Below are 24,811 nucleotides of genomic sequence, written 5' to 3' on the forward strand. Positions count from 1 at the left end.
TTCACACCTAAGTGTCAAAGATATTTACACATCAAACAAAATAGGGGGGGGGGCGCTCTAAAGCGCGCGATTTTTTACTGAAACTTTCATAACCGGCGATGATATTTCTATCTCGGGGTAGTGATTCACTGCAGGAAAACCTTTATATCTAATCTTCTCTTAATGCACAAAGAAGTACATTATGTAAAATCAGTGCCGTGTATTTTGATAAAAAGAAGAAATTGCTGTGTTGGGCTCGCTCTTTTTAGTGAATTATGTAAACAGTATTTGTCCAATTCACCCTTTTTAATGACAATTTTAATGCTGTGATATTTCACAGCGGAGATATCACATCAGAAATTACGGATGTCGGACAAAGACGGACACCCAAAAATAACATATAATTGACAAGTAATGTAAGCCTATACAGGACAGACGGACGCATATCTTCATTTAATTTTGTCAATCTTGAATTAATCAATTCAAAATACCGGTCTACGTATCCTTAACACTGATCCTTAATATAAATGTAAATTTTAACAAATTCCAACTTTCAGTATTTAAAGGAACATAACATATACTCTTCTACAAAAGTTGGGTTTTTTTTATCATTGTAAGACGATAATTTCTTCCTGTGCCGAATGTGATCTCCATGTCCATGTACATAATGTACATACTACTATTGGTGTGTTTATTTAACCTACTCCACGCCGGGTTATAAAACACAAACAGACGGAATAGTTGTGTTTCACTTGTGACCTTTTTAAAGTATTTAATACGAGAAAGCAAAGTATTTCCTATTTGTGACATTTTAAAATAGATAATAAAAAATCTTTACTGATTAAATGAAACAAAATGATACATATTTGCATCGTCAAGTCTATCTTAGATGTAAAGTATTTGATTTGATATGAAAATATTATGTGTTTTCAGTTTACCACAATAAAACGTGAACACCGGTATTGTCTTCTATTTATCATTATTGATCCAAACTTTAAAGTACGGTATTTAATGTACTGTTCTAAGATAACAGAGCTCTCAGTACGTGACCAGAATAATAGAACCGAAGAACCTCCAAGTACCTGAAAATTTATTTGATCCGGTTCTGAATAAATTACCATACTAAACAGAATATACCCGCCCTAAGTATATGCACTCTCACTCACTTGAGCGTTTCTTCAATGAACATGAGTAATACCAATTACGTGTTTACTTAACGTGTTTATAATCTGTTGTATGTGTATACGTCTTGTCCTGATATCTCTGCATAAATTGCATGGTCACATGCTAAACATGCCTGCATTTTGTGGTGACTTACATTTAGAAATAACACTGTCATGTGGTGACTTATATCTAAATATGACTGTGTCATGTGATGACTGATGTTTAAATATGGATGTGTCATTTGATGACTGATGTCTAATTATGGATGTGTCACGTGATGACTGATATCTAGATATCACTGTGTCATGTGATGTCTGATATCTCGATATGACTGTGTCACGTGATGACTGATATCTAGATATGACTGTGTCACGTGATAAATGACATCTCGATATTACTGTGTCATGTGGTGACTACTATCTATATATAACTGGGTCACGCGGTGAATAATCAAACAGTATGATGTGGTTTTCCATACGTAGACAAAATTGTAGAATAATTAATGTTTAATTAATCTTGGTTACACACAATCTGTATAACGGTAACATATAAATATGGAAATGAGCCGAAACGATCTCGTGAATATTTTTAAATGAATATACCATTATGATAGTATGAAACGATAATCAACCCACAAAGTATCAACAAATATCACCAACAGATTGATCATATTCAACACTAATTTAATGGTGATATAGGGAACTACCTGAGTTTGCTTATATCTATGAGAATGTTTACAAGACGTACAAGTATATAACACCTTCATTTACAACTTTAGAACACAATGGATCAATACAATGAATTAAATTGTATCCTACAGCTACTTGGTGTTTACTAGACTCGTTAGTAATGGTAAATATCTAAATATTGAACCCTAGGTATAAGGGGATGTACACATTTTCAAAGATCTGATAATTTTAGGTCCACCCCATGTACATGTGCTTATTATCCGTATGTATGCTATTATACAAAACTTGGACATTCTTCAGAAGTCATACCTAGATATATCAGCGAACTATGGGGTTTGTACGTCCCTCCCCCGTCAACACCCTCACTTCGCCATTCTTCAGTAAGCCTATAATTTTCAACTGGATTTATTTTGACAATGTCACTGCATTACTTGTAGATCATATCTAACTAGAAGTTAGCATATCAGAAATTCAATTGTAACTAGTTCCTTTGTGACTTATGCGTATGTGACCCGTATAAGTGTGACCCACACCAGTATGACCCACACCAGTAGTGTGACTGATACATGTAAGACCCACACCAGTAGTGTGACCGATACATGTAGGACCCACACCAGTGTGACCCACACCAGTGGTGTGACCGATACATGTAAGACCCACACCAGTGTGACCCACACCAGTGGTGTGACCGATACATGTAAGACCCACACCAGTGTGACGGATACATGTTAGACCCACACCAGTGTGACCGATACATGTAAGACCCACACCAGTGTGACCCACACCATTAGTGTGACCGATACATGTAAGACCCACACCAGTGTGACCCACACCAGTGTGACCCACACCATTAGTGTGACCGATACATGTAAGACCCACACCAGTGTGACCCACACCAGTGGTGTGACCGATACATGTAGGACCCACACCAGTGTGACCTACACCAGTAGTGTGACCGATACATGTAAGACCCTCACCAGTGTGACCGATACATGTGACAAATATATGTGTTACCTGTACTTGTTTGACATACGTGAACCGAACTTGTGTTGTCCATACCTGAGTAGGTAACGTGTTGTCCGTATGTTGTTGACCTGTAAGATCCCGTATGGGCAATACACGTGTGACCCTCAGTGACCATCATGGCTGATCCCATGTGAGCTATACATGAAAGATACTATGTGACTCATACTGTATGATCCTGTGTTAGTCATACATGTGTGACTCATACTGTATGATCCCGAGTTAGTCATACATGTGTGACTCATACTGCATGATCATGTGTGTTATGTGTGTCATGTTGTGTTACATGTGTGACTTATACTGTATGATCCTGTGTTAGCCATACATGTGTGACTCAAACTGTATGATCCTGTGTTAGTCATACATGTGTGACTCATACTGTATGATCCTGTGTTAGTCATACATGTGTGACTCATACTGTATGATGTTGTGTTAGTCAAACATGTGTGATGATCCCGAGTTAGTCATACATGTGTGACTTATACTGCCATACATGTGTGACTCATACTGTATGATCCTGTGTTAGTCAAACATGTGTGACTTATACTGTATGATCCTGTGTTAGCCATACATGTGTGACTCATACTGTATGATCCTGTGTTAGCCATACATGTGTGACTCATACTGTATGATGTTGTGTTAGTCAAACATGTGTGACTTATACTGTATGATCCTGTGTTAGTCATACATGTGTGACTCAAACTGTATGATCCTGTGTTAGCCATACATGTGTGACTCAAACTGTATGATCCTGTGTTAGCCATACATGTGTGACTCAAACTGTATGATCCTGTGTTAGTCATACATGTGTGACTCATACTGTATGATCCCGAGTTAGTCATACATGTGTGACTCAAACTGTATGATCCTGTGTTAGTCATACATGTGTGACTCATACTGCATGATCATGTGTTAGTCATACATGTGTGACTCATACTGTATGATCCTGTGTTAGTCATACATGTGTGATGATCCCGAGTTAGTCATACATGTGTGACTTATACTGTATGATCCTGTGTTAGCCATACATGTGTGACTCAAACTGTATGATCCTGTGTTAGTCATACATGTGTGACTCATACTGTATGATCATGTGTTAGTCATACATGTGTGACTCATACTGTATGATGTTGTGTTAGTCAAACATGTGTGACTCAAACTGTATGATCCTGTGTTAGTCATACATGTGTGACTCAAACTGTATGGTCCCGAGTTAGTCATACATGTGTGACTCATACTGTATGGTCCCGAGTTAGTCATACATGTGTGACTCATACTGTATGATCCTGTGTTAGCCATACATGTGTGACTCAAACTGTATGATCCCGAGTTAGTCATACATGTGTGACTCATACTGTATGATCCTGTGTTAGCCATACATGTGTGACTCATACTGTATGATGTGTTAGTCAAACATGTGTGTCTCAAACTGTATGATCCTGTGTTAGTCATACATGTGTGACTCATACTGTATGATCCTGTGTTAGTCATACATGTGTGACTTATACTGTATGATCCTGTGTTAGCCATACATGTGTGACTCAAACTGTATGATCCCGAGTTAGTCATACATGTGTGACTCAAACTGTATGATCCTGTGTTAGTCATACATGTGTGACTCAAACTGTATGGTCCCGAGTTAGTCATACATGTGTGACTCATACTGTATGATCCCGAGTTAGTCATACATGTGTGACTCATACTGTATGATCCTGTGTTAGTCAAACATGTGTGTCTCAAACTGTATGATCCTGTGTTAGTCAAACATGTGTGACTCAAACTGTATGATCCTGTATTAGTTATACAATGCAATTTTAACATCTTTTCATTTTGCACCAGACTGATGATTTGTTTATTTCCTGCAGAGTTCAGGGTAAATATAAAGAATATTTTTATCACTAGTTCTATTTGCACTACCCAAGTGGACCATTTAGTGACTGTGATATTTTACACTAGTGTTGTTGTACCTGTATGACCTGTTGTGGTGATACCTGTCTGGTATTATGTAATCAGTATATTTGCCAACATTCACATCTATTAGATTCACTACCTTATCTGTGTAGATGTTTTTAGTAAACATTTGATATATCTTATTGCGTTATTTTTGCAGTGTCCTTTTATTTCCATACACCATCAGCTTTTAACACAAGGAGTTAAGCTGTGAAGAGACAGGAAATGTTTTGAATTTAAATATAATGCAGGAATATATTTTCAGGTTCTAGAACCTTATCCTCAATTTCTTTCAGCTGAATACTAAATACCCAGACCTCATCTCCTATAGTCTGTATTTGAAATATCACGTTTGCAATTGTCTCGTATTTAATCCACGTTAATTTCAATTTAAGTATAGTATTTTTCGTTAATCATTTTTTCCACAAATTTAGAATATATATATATAAGTGCCTGTTTCATGTCCGTCTCTATATATATCTTCATTTACCGTACTTTAAATCAGGTACGGCCAAAACGAGGGCACAGTTTGGTCAAAAACATACATATATTGTATGGATCCTGTTACACTGCATATTTCCTGGATTAAATCGCTGTTCATACATTATTTCAAAGGATTTCGTAAACATCCATATATAATTAAATTTCAACAAATATCTCAATCACATCCAAATGAGGCAGATGTAAATATCACCCCACCCTGAAGGCGCCGTCAACGTTTTACTACAAACTGGTGACATGGTCGTCCCATTTAAAGGACACCACAACCACGTTCCTAACAATATGTGGTACAGACCAGTTCTCGTATGTTCATACTTTCTTTAGCGCGTTTAACTGATATATTTTAAAGAAAACATTTGAAACTAATTTGCTGGAAAAGTACATAGACTAAACGAATGTCGATGAGAAAGAAATGCTTCGGAATATATAGTAAAGAAATCCAAGCAGGATCTTTTATCCGGAAATTTTCACTTTACATACTAAACACACTGACAATCCTCTTACCCCGGATTTTATATCCTGGAGTGAATATTTTTTTCTGTTTACTCTCCAGCTTACCTCCACGTGCCCACGTATATCAGCTGAATCATCTTCAAAAGCGTTTATATAGATGTGTGGTTTAACATACTTTTACAATGGTAAATAAAAACCTTAATTAATGAACTTCTGTTGTTTACTTCTAGTTACACATATTATCATTTTTTAACGATAAGAACTAACATAAAGATAAAAGTCATATACGAAGCCCCGGGTGTACATTAATGTTTACTCTGATTGAAGCCGCACCTTCGTGTAACAGGCTCACATCGTTACTTAAAAAATGTTTTTTTTTAAATATATATATCTATATATATATCAAGGCATGTATATATGTTACAAAGTTTTCAAACTCTTCACCCCTTCGACATGGGTCCGAGGATAATTGTATTCTGACGCAGGTTTTGAGGGTTCCCGTTAAAAATACGAGTGAAAAAACTATAGTTTTTTAAAAGTCAAGCCGCCTTGACACAAGCATTTAAAATTTGTTCGTCGTGTAAAGTGTTTTGTTAAAGAAAGTTAAACATTTTTTAGAGTATGTTTCTTTTAGATTGACTTCTGAAGAAGCCATAACGCTAAGGGAACACGTTGCTCTCTTCATTTTTCGACATTTATATGTCACTGCTAGCTACATTATACGAACCGAACACTAAATGTACATGACTACAAACACAGGACGTGATATCATCCATGTTTTCTAGTTCATTAATTAATTAATATATACAGGTTCAAAAGTAACTATATGTGGTTCTGTCCTCTTATTCTCACCAAAACGAATCACTTTGTCTCTGGGTACGGATATGTACAGTCATCATTGTCACGTTTTGTTTCAGTTTTGAAAAGAAAGGATGGTTTGGGAGGCGATCGGTGATGGAGAAGGTGATGCTTCTTCTCTTGTTCTGTCTAGTGGTGACGGTCATAGTTCTAGCAGTGGTACTAGCTGTCAATCAAGCCCAGGATGACGATAAACAAGGTATGTAGATAATGATACCTATATACAGGGTCATTTCTCGTTAGCGACATACCAACTTATTTTCTGCACGGATTCTGGTCAAAATCTATACACACGTGAATTTATAAAATGAAAATTTCTTGACCAAGTTAAGTTTCCATGTCGTTACGCTCAGCGTAAGTATCATCGTTACTATTTTTTAGAAACACGTTGTTAGCCCTGAATTGTAAAATGGATCATTAGTTTACCTGAACAAATAATAAGATTGTACAGAACAAGTGAACAGCAGGTTTCATATCAGTATATCTCTGAATAATAAGTAAGGTTGCGTAATACAATATTTCGTACTTCTGGCACTTCTCAGTGATGGGACTGAAATAGAAATATTTCTTGGACTGCGTGCATCCATAAATAGAGGGAAAAGACAATCCGCATCGCTAAGAGATGTAAATCTGTTGAATTTTCTCTACCATCTGTAATTCTATCGTACATGTGTCCGAACTCATAACTACACACGAGTATGAGACGATTGTGAATTAGACACCCTCCACCCCCCAAACGCACCCCCCACTCCACCCCACCCCGTAGCAATAGAAAAAAGATGATGACGTAAGAATTTTTTTAGTGACGCAATGGAGGTTGGTCATACTGAAACAGAATGTATCTATAGCGTTGAATCTTTTGCCGTAGAACACCTTATTTTTTCAAACTTCATTATGGAGTCAACATGTAATTGAATAATGACTTTTGGCTTTGGGCCCCCATTTTCCCACTTAAAGGTCGCAAATAGTTCTTGTTCATATCCGTGAATTATTTTGAAGGGATAAGATTCCTACATACACAAGTATAAGTTATGATAAACATGATGAAACATTTTAAATGTACACGATTATAAAATTATTTTAATATGACATGATGCTCATATCATAAAATATTTTAAAGATGGTAGATATTTTGAATTCTTTTGAAAGATGGAGGCTATCTCGGACTCGCAAAATAATAAAACATGATTTGGACTCAAGATCATTTCAATGGTTGACTTAAAATTCTACCAGTTTAATTTAGAAAAAGTTAAGAATTTTAAAAAAAGTTCTCATTTCTAAATAAGAAAATAATAGTATTATTTACTCTAGAGTGGTTAAATGAGATTTTGAATATAAACTGACTTACAATAACGACAGAAGCCAAACTAAGCTATATCTAAAGGTTTATTCGATACAAAACAAATATTTTTAAATTAACAAAAATGCTTCTTTATTTTCTGTACTCAGTACCAAGCTGTGTAAGTATTGTGATAAGTAATCTGCAGTATAATCCTACCTCGTCAAGAATATGACCCAAGTTCTGATTAATTATCTCCCCTTTTTATGGAACCGTATTTTCCCATTGGATCAATGTATTAACGTAATTAGTATTTCACATGAACGTATACTGCGTAACCAGTAGATATACAGTTATCTACATCGTGATATGTAATTAAAACACATATTTTAATGAGTTAAAGATTTATGATTTCACTCTCCTCGTTCACTCAGAGTCTCTAAGTAGCGCGGACAGCTAAGAAATGTTCGTTTTTTCAGACTAGTAATTCATCAAAATGATGAATCATGCAAATTTCCAAACGAAAATTACATATTGATAACTTGTTGAATATATTTTAAAGCTAGGATTAAATATAATCATTGTGTAATTCGGTTTTATCATATATATACTTATGTACATCGGAACATGGTTAAAATGACCAAAAATGACCACCTTTCAGTTTCAGTATAAGTTGTACACGATTCCACATCTGCCGAGTAATGAATAATTTTGAATTTAACAGTTCTTAATTTTCAATTCAATTCAATGTCCCTTGTTCTTTGCTAGTTACAGAGTAATATGAAGATAACTAACACAATACATTTTAATAAGAAACATTACATATACATAATTATAAGAATATACTTCGATCTTATTTGAATCCCCTGTCCCCAACTCTAATGACTGATTTGTTGATAACCAAGAAGGCTATACAAATGTCCTCCTATTTCGGCATCCAGTATATAAGTACTTAGTCTATAGCGCATGTGATAGGATTTCCCAACTTGCCGGTTTAGATAAAAACAGAAGTGATCTTCATTTTAAACCACATGATATTTTTACACAACCTTTTTATTGCCTGGTTATACTATTCAAGCGGCGCGTAGCCAGTTCCTAGATTGTGGCCACATATTCCAACTTTTATGAATAGTTTTCTTAAGCTGTAGTTTGTACATTTCAAGTTTCTAGTTTGAAAACCGTAAACGACTCTTATTATCACTATTTCTTGACAAGCACCCAATGAATATTTTTTTTTCAGATTTTATGTCTAGCTTTCTCGTTGGTCCTTAATCTTGCACTGCCACTTTTTGGGAATGACAGGCAACCGTCTTAGATTTTGACTATTAAAGTTTGTCATTGCTATTTCTGCAGAAGAACCGGATGAAATTTTCAGAGATTTAATCAGCAGTTTGCCCACTGTCCCTAGTTGTCCTCCATTGACTGATCAGAATATACAAGCGGTGATCCTGGGTCAGTGAAAGTGTGATATTGTTATTTATTTTTCATATTTCAAGCTCCCCTTTGGTCCCTAGTTGTTCTGTTTATTTTAGGACGGATCAGAAAAAATATCGACAGAAAAAAGTGACAATTATCTTTGATTTTACAGTTAAACTTGATTGTCACTTTTTCTTAAAAGGAATTTTCAAAATTCATAATCAAAAGCAAAAACAAAGTAAAGAAAGAAAAAAATGTCCGACAAATAAAGATCAAACAAACGGATGTTTTGTTGTTGTAATAATTACAGTAAACAAAGGCCATTAATAATTAGAGTAAACAAAGGCCATTAATAACTACTTAATTATTACAGTAAAAAAAGGCCATTAATAATTACAATACAGAAAGGTCATTAATAATTACATTAAAAAAATGCCATTAATAATTACAGTAAACAAAGGCCATTAATAATTACAGTAAACAAATGCCATTAATAATTACAGTAAACAAAGGCCATTAATAATTACAGTAAACAAAGGCCATTAATAATTACAGTAAACAAAGGCCATTAATAATTACAGTAAACAAAGGCCATATTTACTTTGTAGATAAGTAACCAAGTTCAGAAGGGCTTGATTTATAAATCTAGTTTCTGGACAAAGTATGATGTTTGTGAATTTTTATGGGAAATGTGGCGACAGACTTAAATTTCCGACATGAAGGGACAAGCAGAATCTATTTGCTCCGATTTCAATTTGACCAGCTCTTCCCGGGATTATAAACACGATTTGATACCTCATCTGAGTCGGATGAAGTAAGAGCTACAGGTTTTAACAACCACTCGTTGATAGCCATCTTCGAAGAACAGTTCACCGGGTTTAGACTTACTCAAGTTCGGGAAAATAAAAGGAATTATATAACGAGTATAGATGCTATCAGATTTTGCTACACCATTGAAAACATGCATCACAGAATCTGGCAACTTTTACGAATAATTAAGGGAAAGATGTTCGTCAGATTTAGGTTCACTAAAATGCCTCTCAATATATATTTACATCTTCATTAATAAAATAAAACCAAAGAATGATGATAATGATAAAAAAAAACCCAAAAAACAAAAACAAAACAAAACAAACAAACAAACAAACAAACAATAAAACAAACAAACAATAAAACAAAAGCCACAAGTGCTCTTTTGTTTCAGAGTATGAAATTTGCATATAGTCCAAACACTGAAGTATTTCACTACAGTATCGAACAGCTGCATTTCAACTCACAGGCAGTACTATGTGTTTAACACAAATTAGGCTTGTTGTCTTGATCTTCTGAAAGTTTGTCGGAGATGCGGAATATGACAGTATTTTAAAGAGGTGAAAGGCTATTGTTTTTATCAGTAAAATGATTTCAATCTATATCGTTTTATCTTTGATAATATCAATTGAAATACCGGATTATTAGGTACTAAGATCTATTAAGGTCGCGTCATACATCAATATTGTTTTATGACGCGCAAATGAAAATTGATATATCACATTGACAGGTATTGATAGAGAATACATCACTGTCCTTATCATTTTAATAAAATTGTTATATAACTAGAAATTGTTGGCGAACAATTCGACGGACTTTTCACTTGCAATAGGAAAGCAAACTAAAGTTGTTTGTCTAGTGCACTGGAATGTACTATAAAAGTGAATTCCAGTGCACTAGTGTGTGCTGTAGTGTCAAGTAGTTCATTAGATTGTGCACTCGAGTTAAACATTGCAGTGCACTCGAGTTCACTAGCTCATGCACTGGAGTAATACATTGTCATACACTCGAATTCATTATCTCATGCACTGGAGTTGACATTGTCATACACTCGAGTTCACTATCTCATACACTGGAGTTGACATTGTCATACACTCGAATTCATTATCTCATGCACTGGAGCTGACATTGTCATACACTCGAGTTCACTATCTCATGCACTGGAGTTGACATTGTCATACACTCGAGTTCACTATCTCATGCACTGGAGTAACACATTATCATACACTCGAGTTCACTATCTCATGCACTGGAGTTGACATTGTCATACACTCGAGTTCACTATCTCATGCACTGGAGTTGACATTGTCATACACTCGAGTTCACTATCTCATGCACTGGAGTAACACATTGTCATACACTCTAGTTCACTATCTCATGCACAGGAGTTGACATTGTAGTGCACGTGAGTTCACAAGCTTTTGTAATACAAGCAAAATTCAGAATAGATCTTGTACAAAACAGTACAGTGTATGTTATTACATGTTATTGTAGGTCTACGTATACAATGGGTTTCCCCCTGGACCTGCTTTATCTAAATACACTTTTTGTCAAAATAGTGATCTAATCCATCTGGGACACAGAAAACTGGGAGGTTCAGCTACATTTCATTTTAGCGCCAGTTACGTTTTGCACATAATTTTTTTTTTCATTTTCTTACTATTTTTTTCATATATGTTTTTAAGTTTGATGTAAACGGAGGAAATAAATCTATGTGCGTATGTTTGATATTTCCACTCATTCTAATTAAATAATAAGTAGGCGTGTATCTTGTTAAAATCTTGCAAAATTTAAGAAAATTTTAAACAACCGCTCCAGCGATGCCACGAATCATGCAGTTCAAAATGGTGATTAACTTGTTCTTACTCTTAGGGAGTGTAAATTTCATTTTATTGACAATTTGATTTGACAAAGTTTGTGTTCATATATATACCACTCGACTTACTAAGTTGATGTTATCGTTGTCATTTACTCACACCAATGATTTTGCTGAAAGCAATCGGCGACAAGACTACGACAATCATTGTGTTCATATATATGTTATGTAATACTGTTTTAACCAAATGCCTATATCTCTAAGGTAATGGTAAATATATCTTGAACATCTCCAATTTCACCCATACATACTCCCAATACTTTTATTTATTTTATTAATTTTTATTCATATATATTTTTTAATTTTAAGTTGTCAACATCAAGTGCAGCCGGTCTTCCTAATTTTCCTCATTATGAAATAGGCAGATTGCTTTTAAGACCTGACAAAAGTGTACTTAGTAATGTCTTGGATCTTGGTGTTTTGATAGGATATCGGTATTGGAGTAGACCACTTGTATACTTACACAAATACAAATACCGATATATCATGTTGAGTGGGCGGGGCTATTTATTTGAGACACGTACTATCATGCAGTGGCTATCCGCGTTTGTCTATATATGATGTTGAGTGGGCGGGGCTATTTATTTGAGACACGTACTATCATGCAGTGACTTTCCGCGTTTGTCTATATATGATGTTGAGTGGGCAGGGCTATTTATTTGACACACGTACTATCATGCAGTGACTTTCCGCGTTTATCTATATATTTGAGACACGTACTATCATGCAGTGACTTTCCGCGTTTGTCTATATATTTGAGACACGTACTATCATGCAGTGACTTTCCGCGTTTGTCTATATATGATGTTGAGTGGGTGGGGCTATTTATTTGAGACACGTACTATCATGCAGTGACTATTCGCGTTTGTCTATACAGATTGCTTATTTAATTATTCAATAAGGTATTTTTCCACAGGGAAAAGCAATGAAAACAGAGGTTGTAATGTGTATGCTGAGCCACCTAATTCCTACCCTATTATTTCTTTATCAACTTTATTATTTATTACTAAAAAAAAAATCACCTTTGCGTGCCTCTTGGTTATTGAGAAGAAAAAACTATTAAGGATTTTTGACAGAATTGATTGCTGTGACCATAGAAGTGGGTCAAGGTTATTAATATTAACAAACTTGATAGTAAGTCACCAGATCATCCTAAATTTAAAACATCAAGACCCTAGGCCTTGCAGATCCCAATTAAGAACAGGGAGTTGAAGTTTCAGACAAAGTTTTATAAATACATTTAATAGGAATTTATCACGGTATGATACTGACAAAATTTCATCAACTTCATTGAGAAAGTGATATTTAAAGATTTTGACAAAAGTGTATCTTGTGTCTGTGAGAGTCATTATTACACTTGATAGCCAATCATCTGAAAAATTCATTTGACATTTTATGAAAAATGTATATTGAGAAATGTTATTTAATTATTTAGTTTTTTGCGTAACGTATCCAAAGATGAATTCAATACATTTAGGCGTTAATGAGATATGGCAATCAAAGATGGCGCGCAACGGTCACGGTAAGTGCTAAGGAAAAACTGAAGACAAAAATTAAATACATTGTAATGACATTCTGCATCGATCTGTAAAAGATCTAACAGCGAACTTTTTTATTTGACATATTTCGAATTATTGTGTAACGGTCAAACGTTAGATATGGAAAGTATCAACTATGATATAATAACACAAACACTGTACAATTAACGATGTTCGAGTTAGGGCTATTTTAAAGTTTTTCCCGTATGACGTCATGACAGCCATATTGGAATACTGACATACATAAAAGAAGAGACAATGACACTTTCAGATAGTACCAACTATATACGATATAGTCTACAAACGTATCTCTTAAAAAAAAAACGATTTAGAGTCCACAAATCTTATAACAATAATAATAAGAAGAAGAATAAGAAACATAACAATAACAATAAGTCTTTAACCAGATAGTGAAAAGTCTGATTAGACAACCAGATAGTGAAAAGTCTGATTAGACAACCAGATAGTGAAAAGTCTGATTAGACAACCAGATAGTGAAAAGTCTGATTAGACAACCAGATAGTGAAAAGTCTGATTAGACAACCAGATAGTGAAAAGTCTGATTAGACAACCAGATAGTGAAAAGTCTGATTAGACAACCAGATAGTGAAAAGTCTGATTAGACAACCAGATAGTGAAAAGTCTGATTAGACAACCAGATAGTGAAAAGTCTGATTAGACAACCAGATAGTGAAAAGTCTGATTAGACAACCAGATAGTGAAAAGTCTGATTAGACAACCAGATAGTGAAAAGTCTGATTAGACAACCAGATAGTGAAAAGTCTGATTAGACAACCAGATAGTGAAAAGTCTGATTAGACAACCAGATAGTGAAAAGTCTGATTAGACAACCAGATAGTGAAAAGTCTAATTAGACTACCAGATAGTGAAAAGTCTGATTAGACAACCAGATAGTGAAAAGTCTGATTAGACAACCAGATAGTGAACAGTCTGATTAGACTACCAGATAGTGAAAAGTCTGATTAGACAACCAGATAGTGAAAAGTCTGATTAGACAACCAGATAGTGAAAAGTCTGATTAGACAACCAGATAGTGAAAAGTCTGATTAGACAACCAGATAGTGAACAGTCTGATTAGACTACCAGATAGTGAAAAGTCTGATTAGACAACATTACCAGATAGTGAAAAGTCTGATTAGACAACCAGATAGTGAAAAGTCTGATTAGACAACCAGATAGTGAAAAGTCTAATTAGACAACCAGATAGTGAAAAGTCTGATTAGACAACCAGATAGTGAAAAGTCTGATTAGACAACCAAATGAAAAAATACACCACACAACCAGATAGTGAAAAGTCTGATTAGACAACCAAATGAAAAAATACACCACACAACCAGATAGTGAAAAGTCTGATTAGACAACCAAATGAAAAAATACACCACACAACACATTGTCCTATTCCTATTTATATACTTATTGATAGATATTTTTTTTCTTTGAGAAAACAAAAAAGTAGGCGAATGAAAACTACAAAATAGAGAGTCTGATCTATGAGCTTGGGTGACCTTGACCTATTGATTGTTTTCACACAGCAACCAGAACGTGAAAGTCATCTTATTGAGTTTATTTGGGATATTTAGATAATACTGCATGTAAAATAGTAACGCCCATGATAGTTACTCTTATGTTTAATAGGTACAGTATCTTGTGCATTAAGTATTTCTTGACGTTTTGTCAAACCGATCTAACACACTACTGCATTACGTAGTTCACATTATACTCAGCTGCGATGATGGTAGCTAGAGGAAAATTTATTGGAAAATAAGAAGACAGTGTCAATGTTAAATAAAAATCGCTGAAAGATGTGGATTATTAAATTTCACTCAATTTCGTATTATTATGAAAAGAAGAAGTTTTTTCAAACTTTTTTTCAACATTTGCAGTAACGGGCGTTCTTCTATCGTAAAATCTAAAGTATTTCAATATAAAAATTGTTTAAAAAGCTCATTGTATTCAATAAATAATCTTATTTTATTATAATATTTATAAATAATATTAGACTCTAATCAAGTTACCTGCTAGGATCTCAGAATACTATTTAGGCATTAGTTTATAATGGTTGAATTGGGGTTCGATGGAAATTCACTCGATTCATTCTCGCACATTTTTCTTGACCACTTTAATTTGATAAGCGTTATGTGTTAGACCCTTTTTATCAGCCGCTTGTAGTTTCCAACACAAACCTGTTACGTCATCAGCAGGAAGTGGTGGCACATTCTTTTACCAAAGGAGACTACCCACTAGCACATGGATTTCCCACTACATATATTGTACATGCTGAAAGTGCGGTAAGCTTTCAGACACATAAATTTGTGTTACATATTTCGGTCAATTGATAGTCATTAAATCATTTCTTTTTCGTTACAGCAAAAAATGGAGAATACAGAAGAAAAGGAATATTAACTAGACACGACATTGTTATTATTTTACAAACAAACATTAAATTATTCGAGTAGTTACATCTGTGGAGCTTGATATGCTTTACACGTGAAGACAATAGCCTTGGGTATCGCTTCACATCTCTGACCGTATTATCTAACCATCGTAATTTGTGTGATATGAAAATAAATCATAACGAGAAATAATGACACCTGCTCTTAAGGTAAATTAATTCAAAATATTAGTTTTTGCTATTTCATGATATAATTGAGTTTACAGCGGGAATGGAACAGATTTCATTTTGACCATGAAAAGGGTTTCATGAATTCGGCACCAGCGGTTTCGATAAGTATGTAGCTTTGCTATTTAAATATTTCAATTCCGAACGATATTACGTTTTCAAAAGTAGAATTAAGGCATTTAAGATACCGCACAATTATAAAATAAGGTTATTTTGGTTGTTGTTGTTGTTGATTTAGCCATGCTCTCAAATTCTCCGTTGATAACAAAACTAACACTTGTGTAGTCTCTTGTTTTATTATCTGTTGGCTTAGTCAAGTGTCTATGTGTAAATATTTGTTTTATATCAATGATTTAATTGTTTTTGACATGGAATGAAGATTTCGTTTACGTGTCAAATTTTCTCGTGACCCCTGAGGAAATGATATTAGATTTTAAAGAGCCAGCCAAGAGCAAGGTAAATATGTAAATAAGTCAATTATGCAAAATTTCTAAATTTTACAACAGGCAAATCGACATTTTCATTCCTATTTTATATACATCTTACTAATATACCGTTCTGTAGTGTTACATTTAGCAATAAAAGAGTGTCTGGTGTTCCTGAATTCTTGAATCCATGCCCTTGCTGATAATATATTATTTTAATATGTAAATATTGTTTATTATTATGGTATTGTAAATATGGATGGAGATATAGGTGGCGTGTGTACCTTGTCTTTCTTTTGATATCAATATCTATAAGCTGTATATCTAACACGTAACAATCCCTCGTCTTTAGTTTACCCAGATATATGTCGTGTTTAGTTAACCCAGATATATGTCGTGTTTAGTTAACCCAGATATATGTCGTGTTTAGTTTACCCAGATATATGTCGTGTTTAGTTTACCCAGATATATGTGGTGTTTTGTTTACCAAGATATATGTCGTGTTTAGTTTACCCAGATATATGTCGTGTTTAGTTTACCCAGATATATGTCGTGTTTTGTTTACCCAGATATATGTCGTGTTTAGTTTACCCAGATATATGTCGTGTTTAGTTTACCCAGATATATGTCGTGTTTAGTTTACCCAGATATATGTCGTGTTTAGTTTACCCAGATATATGTCGTGTTTAGTTTACCCAGATATATGTCGTGTTTACGTCTTTAGTTAACCCAGATATATGTCGTGTTTAGTTTACCCAGATATATGTCGTGTTTAGTTTACCCAGATATATGTCGTGTTTAGTTTACCCAGATATATGTCGTGTTTAGTTGTTTAGTTTACCCAGATATATATCGTGTTTAGTTTACCCAGATATATGTCGTGTTTAGTTTACCCAGATATATGTCGTGTTTAGTTTACCCAGATATATGTCGTGTTTAGTTTACCCAGATATATATCGTGTTTAGTGTACCCAGATATATATCGTGTTTAGTGTACCCAGATATATATCGTGTTTAGTGTACCCAGATATATGTCGTGTTTAGTGTACCCAGATATATATCGTGTTTAGTGTACCCAGATATATATCGTGTTTAGTGTACCCAGATATATGTCGTGTTTAGTGTACCCAGATATATATCGTGTTTAGTGATACCCAGATATATATATGTACCCGTGTTTAGTGTGTTTACCCAGATATATGTCGTGTAGTGTACCCAGATATATATCGTGTTTAGTTTACCGAGATATATGTCGTGTTTAGTTAACCCAGATATATGTCGTGTTTAGTGTACCCAGATATTAGTTTACCCAGATATAGTTTAGTGTACCCAGATATATCGTGTTTAGTGTACCCAGATATATATCGTGTTTAGTGTACCCAGATATATATCGTGTTTAGTGTACCCAGATATATGTCGTGTTTAGTGTACCCAGATATATGTCGTGTTTAGTTTACCCAGATATATACCCAGATATATATCGTGTTTAGTGTACCCAGATATATGTCGTGTTTAGTGTACCCAGATATATGTCGTGTTTAGTGTACCCAGATATATGTCGTGTTTAGTTAACCCAGATATATGTCGTGTTTAGTTAACCCAGATATATATCGTGTTTAGTGTACCCTGATATATATCGTGTTTAGTGTACCCAGATATATATCGTGTTTAGTGTACCCAGATATATGTCGTGATATATAGTGTACCCAGATATATATATGTCGATATGTTTTAGTGTACCCAGATATATGTCGTGTTTAGTGTACCCAGATATATGTCGTGTTTAGTGTACCCTGATATATATCGTGTTTAGTGTACCCAGATATATATCGTGTTTAGTGTACCCTGATATATATCGTGTTTTGTGTACCCAGATATATATCGTGTTTAGGTTACCCAGATATATGTCGTGTTTAGTGTACCCAGATATATGTCGTGTTTAGTTAACCCAGATATATGTCGTGTTTAGTGTACCCAGATATATGTCGTGTTTAGTGTACCCAGATATATGTCGTGTTTAGTGTACCCAGATATATGTCGTGTTTAGTGTACCCAGATATATGTCGTGTTTAGTGTACCCAGATATATGTCGTGTTTAGTGTACCCAGATATATATCGTGTTTAGTGTACCCAGATATATGTCGTGTTTACGTGTTTAGTTAACCCAGATATATGTCGTGTTTAGTGTACCCAGATATATGTCGTGTTTAGTGTACCCAGATATATATCGTGTTTAGTGTACCCAGATATATGTCGTGTTTAGTGTACCCAGATATATGTCGTGTTTAGTGTACCCAGATATATATCGTGTTTAGTGTACCCAGATATATGTCGTGTTTAGTGTACCCAGATATATGTCGTGTTTAGTGTACCCAGATATATGTCGTGTTTGTACCCAGATATATGTCGTGTTCGTGTTTAGTGTACCCAGATATATATCGTGTTTAGTACCCAGATATATGTCGTGTTTAGTGTACCCAGATATATATCGTGTTTAGTGTACCCAGATATATGTCGTGTTTAGTGTACCCAGATATATATCGTGTTTAGTGTACCCAGATATATATCGTGTTTAGTGTACCCAGATATATGTCGTGTTTAGTGTACCCAGATATATATCGTGTTTAGTGTACCCAGATATATATCGTGTTTAGTGTACCCAGATATATGTCGTGTTTAGTGTACCCTGATATATATCGTGTTTAGTGTACCCTGATATATGTCGTGTTTAGTGTACCCTGATATATGTCGTGTTTAGTGTACCCAGATATATATCGTGTTTAGTGTACCCAGATATATGTCGTGTTTAGTGTACCCTGATATATATCGTGTTTAGTGTACCCAGATATATATCGTGTTTAGTGTACCCAGATATATGTCGTGTTTAGTGTACCCAGATATATATCGTGTTTAGTGTACCCAGATATATGTCGTGTTTAGTGTACCCAGATATATATCGTGTTTTGTGTACCCTGATATATATCGTGTTTAGTTTACCCTGATATATGTCGTGTTTAGTTTACCCTGATATATATCGTGTTTAGTGTACCCTGATATATATCGTGTTTAGTGTACCCTGATATATATCGTGTTTAGTGTACCCTGATATATATCGTGTTTAGTGTACCCAGATATATATCGTGTTTAGTGTACCCAGATATATATCGTGTTTAGTGTACCCAGATATATGTCGTGTTTAGTGTACCCAGATATATATCGTGTTTAGTGTACCCAGATATATATCGTGTTTAGTGTACCCAGATATATATCGTGTTTAGTGTACCCTGATATATATCGTGTTTAGTGTACCCTGATATATGTCGTGTTTAGTGTACCCTGATATATATCGTGTTTAGTGTACCCTGATATATATCGTGTTTAGTGTACCCTGATATATATCGTGTTTAGTGTACCCTGATATATATCGTGTTTTGTGTACCCTGATATATATCGTGTTTTGTGTACCCAGATATATATCGTGTTTAGGTTACCCAGATATATGTCGTGTTTACGTCTTTAGTTAACCCAGATATATATCGTGTTTAGTGTACCCTGATATATATCGTGTTTAGTGTACCCTGATATATATCGTGTTTAGTGTACCCAGATATATGTCGTGTTTAGTGTACCCTGATAGAGATCTTGGGGTCTGGTTTATTGTGCTGATTTAGATGCTCCTAATCTTATTGATGAGTTTCGAGGACTAGAACTGAGTGTTAGCAACATTTAAAATTAACATATGCAAACAGAATTTAGAAGTCTTTATCAAGATCTTGTCTGACTTGTTTACACAACTATTATAAGATACCTGAGATGTACATAAACACAAGACGGACTGGAGTATGTACAATTTGTTTGTTAAAAAATCTTCTTTAAGAAATAACATGTTTGTTTTGAAATGCTCTGTTCGTGACTAGGAGTGCATCGCCCCGTTTATATTCTATACTTGTGGTGGTGATTGATGGATGGATGGGGTGGGGGAGAGGGTTGGGTCAAGGGAGATTACAAAAGCCCGTTCTATCCTGCCTTCCAGCACGTCATGTCCCATCCTGTCTATTCAGGTGTCAATAGAGCTCAAGTTTGTGTCTTTTTCCGAATAGATGTTACATCTTGTAATCAAATTTGGTTTATATTTACACCTATCACATTACATCAAGTTCTACACCTGATTTGATTCTCTAATTTATTTCTATTTCTATGTCTCTCGTCACTATTTTATCAGCTTTCATCGAGGTATAACGCCATCAAAAGACTGCGCATGCGTGTGTACGTACATTACGTCACGTGAATGCTTATTGCATTTTTTAAATATCAGACGTACAGTCAACAGGAAAGTATTCTAGGTCAATATCAGACGTACAGTCAACAGGAAAGTATTCTAGGTCAATATCAGACGTACAGTCAAAAGGAAAGTATTCTAGGTCAATATCAGACGTACAGTCAACAGGAAAGTATTCTAGGTCAATATCAGACGTACAGTCAAAAGGAATGTATTCTAGGTCAATATCAGACGTACAGTCAACAGGAAAGTATTCTAGGTCTTTATCAGACGTACAGTCAAAAGGAATGTATTCTAGGTCAATATCAGACGTACAGTCAACAGGAAAGTATTCTAGGTCAATATCAGACGTACAGTCAACAGGAAAGTATTCTAGGTCAATATCAGACGTACAGTCAAAAGGAAAGTATTCTAGGTCAATATCAGACGTACAGTCAAAAGGAAAGTATTCTAGGTCAATATCAGACGTACAGTCAACAGGAAAGTATTCTAGGTCAATATCAGACGTACAGTCAAAAGGAAAGTATTCTAGGTCAATATCAGACGTACAGTCAAAAGGAAAGTATTCTAGGTCAATATCAGACGTACAGTCAACAGGAAAGTATTCTAGGTCAATATCAGACGTACAGTCAACAGGAAAGTATTCTAGGTCAATATCAGACGTACAGTCAAAAGGAAAGTATTCTAGGTCAATATCAGACGTACAGTTAAAAGGGAAGTATTCTAGGTCAATATCAGACGTACAGTCAAAAGGAAAGTATTCTAGGTCAATATCAGACGTACAGTCAACAGGAAAGTATTCTAGGTCAATATCAGACGTACAGTCAACAGGAATGTATTCTAGGTCAATATCAGACGTACAGTCAACAGGAATGTATTCTAGGTCAATATCAGACGTACAGTCAAAAGGAATGTTTCATAGGTCAATATCAGACGTACAGTCAACAGGAAAGTATTCTAGGTCAATATCAGACGTACAGTCAAAAGGAAAGTATTCTAGGTCAATATCAGACGTACAGTCAAAAGGAAAGTATTCTAGGTCAATATCAGACGTACAGTCAAAAGGAAAGTATTCTAGGTCAATATCAGACGTACAGTCAAAAGGAAAGTATTCTAGGTCAATATCAGACGTACAATTAAAAGGGAAGTATTCTAGGTCTTTATCAGACGTACAGTCAAAAGGAATGTATTATAGGTCAGTGAGAGATTATATCGTTGAATCCTTACTAATGTAAGATTAATGTTTGAAACAAGATATTTTGGAGGTCCTTCAACCCTACCTTAATCCTTACCGGTGCCTCGCAACCCCTGTGCACTGATTAAGCCTTGTTCAGAATGTTATTCATGAGTTAGTAACATTTAAAATTAACATATGCAAACAGAATTTAGAAGCCTTCTTCTAGATTTTGTTCGAGTTGTTTACCTAATTATAATAAGATACCTGAGAGGTACATAAACACGAGACGGACTTGAGAATGTACAATTTGTTAGCTAAAAAATCTTCTATAACAAGTAACATGTTTGTTTTGAAATGCTCTGTTCGTGACTAGGAGTGCATAGTCTCGTTTTATTAATACTCTGGGCTAGTGAAAATGAAGCTTAAGTTGGTCAGCTTAAGTTCGTGCCCCTTCCCTATTCAATGGTATATCTTGTGAATCATTCAACAGATTTATCGGGGTATAGCGCCATCGAACGACTGCGCATGCGTGAATACGTGCATTCTGTCAGGTGAATGCTTTTTGCATTCGTTTTAAATAACAGACGTGCAGTTAAAATGAAAGTATGCAAGGTCAATTTCAGACGTACAGAAATGACATTTCAATTTTTCACTCAATGACAGTAAAAGTTTTTTGAGAATGGATTTGAAAATCTGAGCTTAATGAATGATGATTGTGTATCTCTGTTTTTTTTATTTGCCATTGATTGTTATTCCACGTATTGACATTGATTGGTATTCCACGTAAATACGTATTGACATTGATTGATATTTCACGTATTGACATTGATTGGTATTCCATGTATATTCAGACGTACAGTCAACAGGATATTCCAATACGTCAATATCAGACGTATTATTGACATTGATTGATATTTCACGTATTGACATTGATTGGTATTCCACGTAAATACGTATTGACATTGATTGATATTCTACGTATTGACAATGATTGGTATTCCACGTATTAACATTGATTGGTATTCCACGTATTGACATTGATTGGCATTCCACCTAAATACGTATTGACATTGATTGATATTCCACGTATTGACATTGATTGGTATATCCACGTATTGACATTGATTGGTATTCCACGTAAATACGTATTGACATTGTTATTTCACGTATTGACATTGATTGGTATTCCACGTAAATTTGTATTGACATTGATATTTCACGTATTGACATTGATTGGTATTCCACGTATTGACAATTGTTATCACGTATTGACATTGATTGATTGGTATTCCACGTATTGACATTGATTGTTATTTCACGTATTGACATTGATTGTTATTTCACGTATTGACATTGATTGATAATCCACGTATTGACATTGATTGATATTCCACGTATTGACATTGATTGGTATTCCACGTATTGACAATGATTGGTATTCCACGTATTGACAATGATTGGTATTCCACGTATTGACATTGATTGGTATTCCACGTATTGACATTGATTGGTATTCCACGTATTGACAATGATTGGTATTCCGCGTTTTGACATTGATTGGTATTCCACGTATTGACATTGATTGGTATTCCACGTATTGACATTGATTGTTATTCCACGTATTGACATTGATTGGTATTCCACGTAAATACGTATTGACATTGATTGATATTCCACGTATTGACATTGATTGGTATTCCACGTATTGACAATGATTGGTATTCCACGTATTGACATTGATTGGTATTCCACGTAAATACGTATTGACATTGATTGATATTCCACGTATTGACATTGATTGGTATTCCATGTATTGACATTGATTGGTATTCCACGTATTGACATTGATTGGTATTCCACGTAAATACATATTGACATTGATTGTTATTCAACGTATTGACAATGATTGGTATTCCACGTAAATACGTATTGACATTGATTGGTATTCCACGTATTGACAATGATTGGTATTCCGCGTATTGACAATGATTGGTATTCCACGTAAAGACGTATTGACATTGATTGGTATTCTACGTATTGACATTGACTGGTATTCCATGTATTGACATTGATTGGTATTCCACGTATTGACATTGATTGGTATTCCACGTATTGACATTGATTGGCATTCCACGTAAATACGTATTGACATTGATTGTTATTTCACGTATTGACATTGATTGGTATTCCACGTAAATACGTATTGACATTGATTGGTATTCCACGTATTGACAATGATTGGTATTCCACGTATTGACAATGATTGGTATTCCACGTAAAGACGTATTGACATTGATTGGTATTCCATGTATTGACAATGATTGGTATTCCACGAAAAGATGTATTGACAATGATTGGTATTCCACGTATTGACAATGATTGGTATTCCACGTATTGACAATGATTGGTATTCCACGTAAAGACGTATTGACAATGATTGGTATTCCACGTATTGACAGTGATTGGTATTCCACGTAAAGACGTATTGACATTGATTGGTATTCCACGTATTGACATTGATTGGTATTCCATGTATTGACATTGATTGGTATTCCACGTATTGACAATGATTGGTATTCCACGTAAATACGTATTGACATTGATTGTTATTTCACGTATTGACATTGATTGGTATTCCACGTAAATTTGTATTGACATTGATTGTTATTTCACGTATTGACATTGATTGGTATTCCACGTATTGACATTGATTGTTATTTCACGTATTGACATTGATTGTTATTTCACGTATT

At 34.7% G+C, this 24,811-nt stretch overlaps 1 protein-coding gene across 1 annotated transcript in view; it reads left to right on the top strand.

Moving 5' to 3' along the window:
• The window catches only part of LOC132552716 (neprilysin-like), a 67,256-nt gene that overhangs the window by 4,311 nt on the left and 38,134 nt on the right, over positions 1 to 24,811 (top strand). Inside the window, exon 2 of the mRNA XM_060216908.1 lies at positions 6,677 to 6,816. Coding sequence (XP_060072891.1) covers positions 6,677 to 6,816 — 140 coding nt within the window. The remainder of the gene's footprint in view (positions 1 to 6,676; positions 6,817 to 24,811) is intronic.

The sequence above is a fragment of the Ylistrum balloti genome, unplaced genomic scaffold, assembly GCF_031769215.1.
Source record: "Ylistrum balloti isolate Yb309-2 unplaced genomic scaffold, AGI_CSIRO_Ybal_v1 Utg370272, whole genome shotgun sequence".
NCBI lineage: Eukaryota > Metazoa > Mollusca > Bivalvia > Pectinida > Pectinidae > Ylistrum > Ylistrum balloti.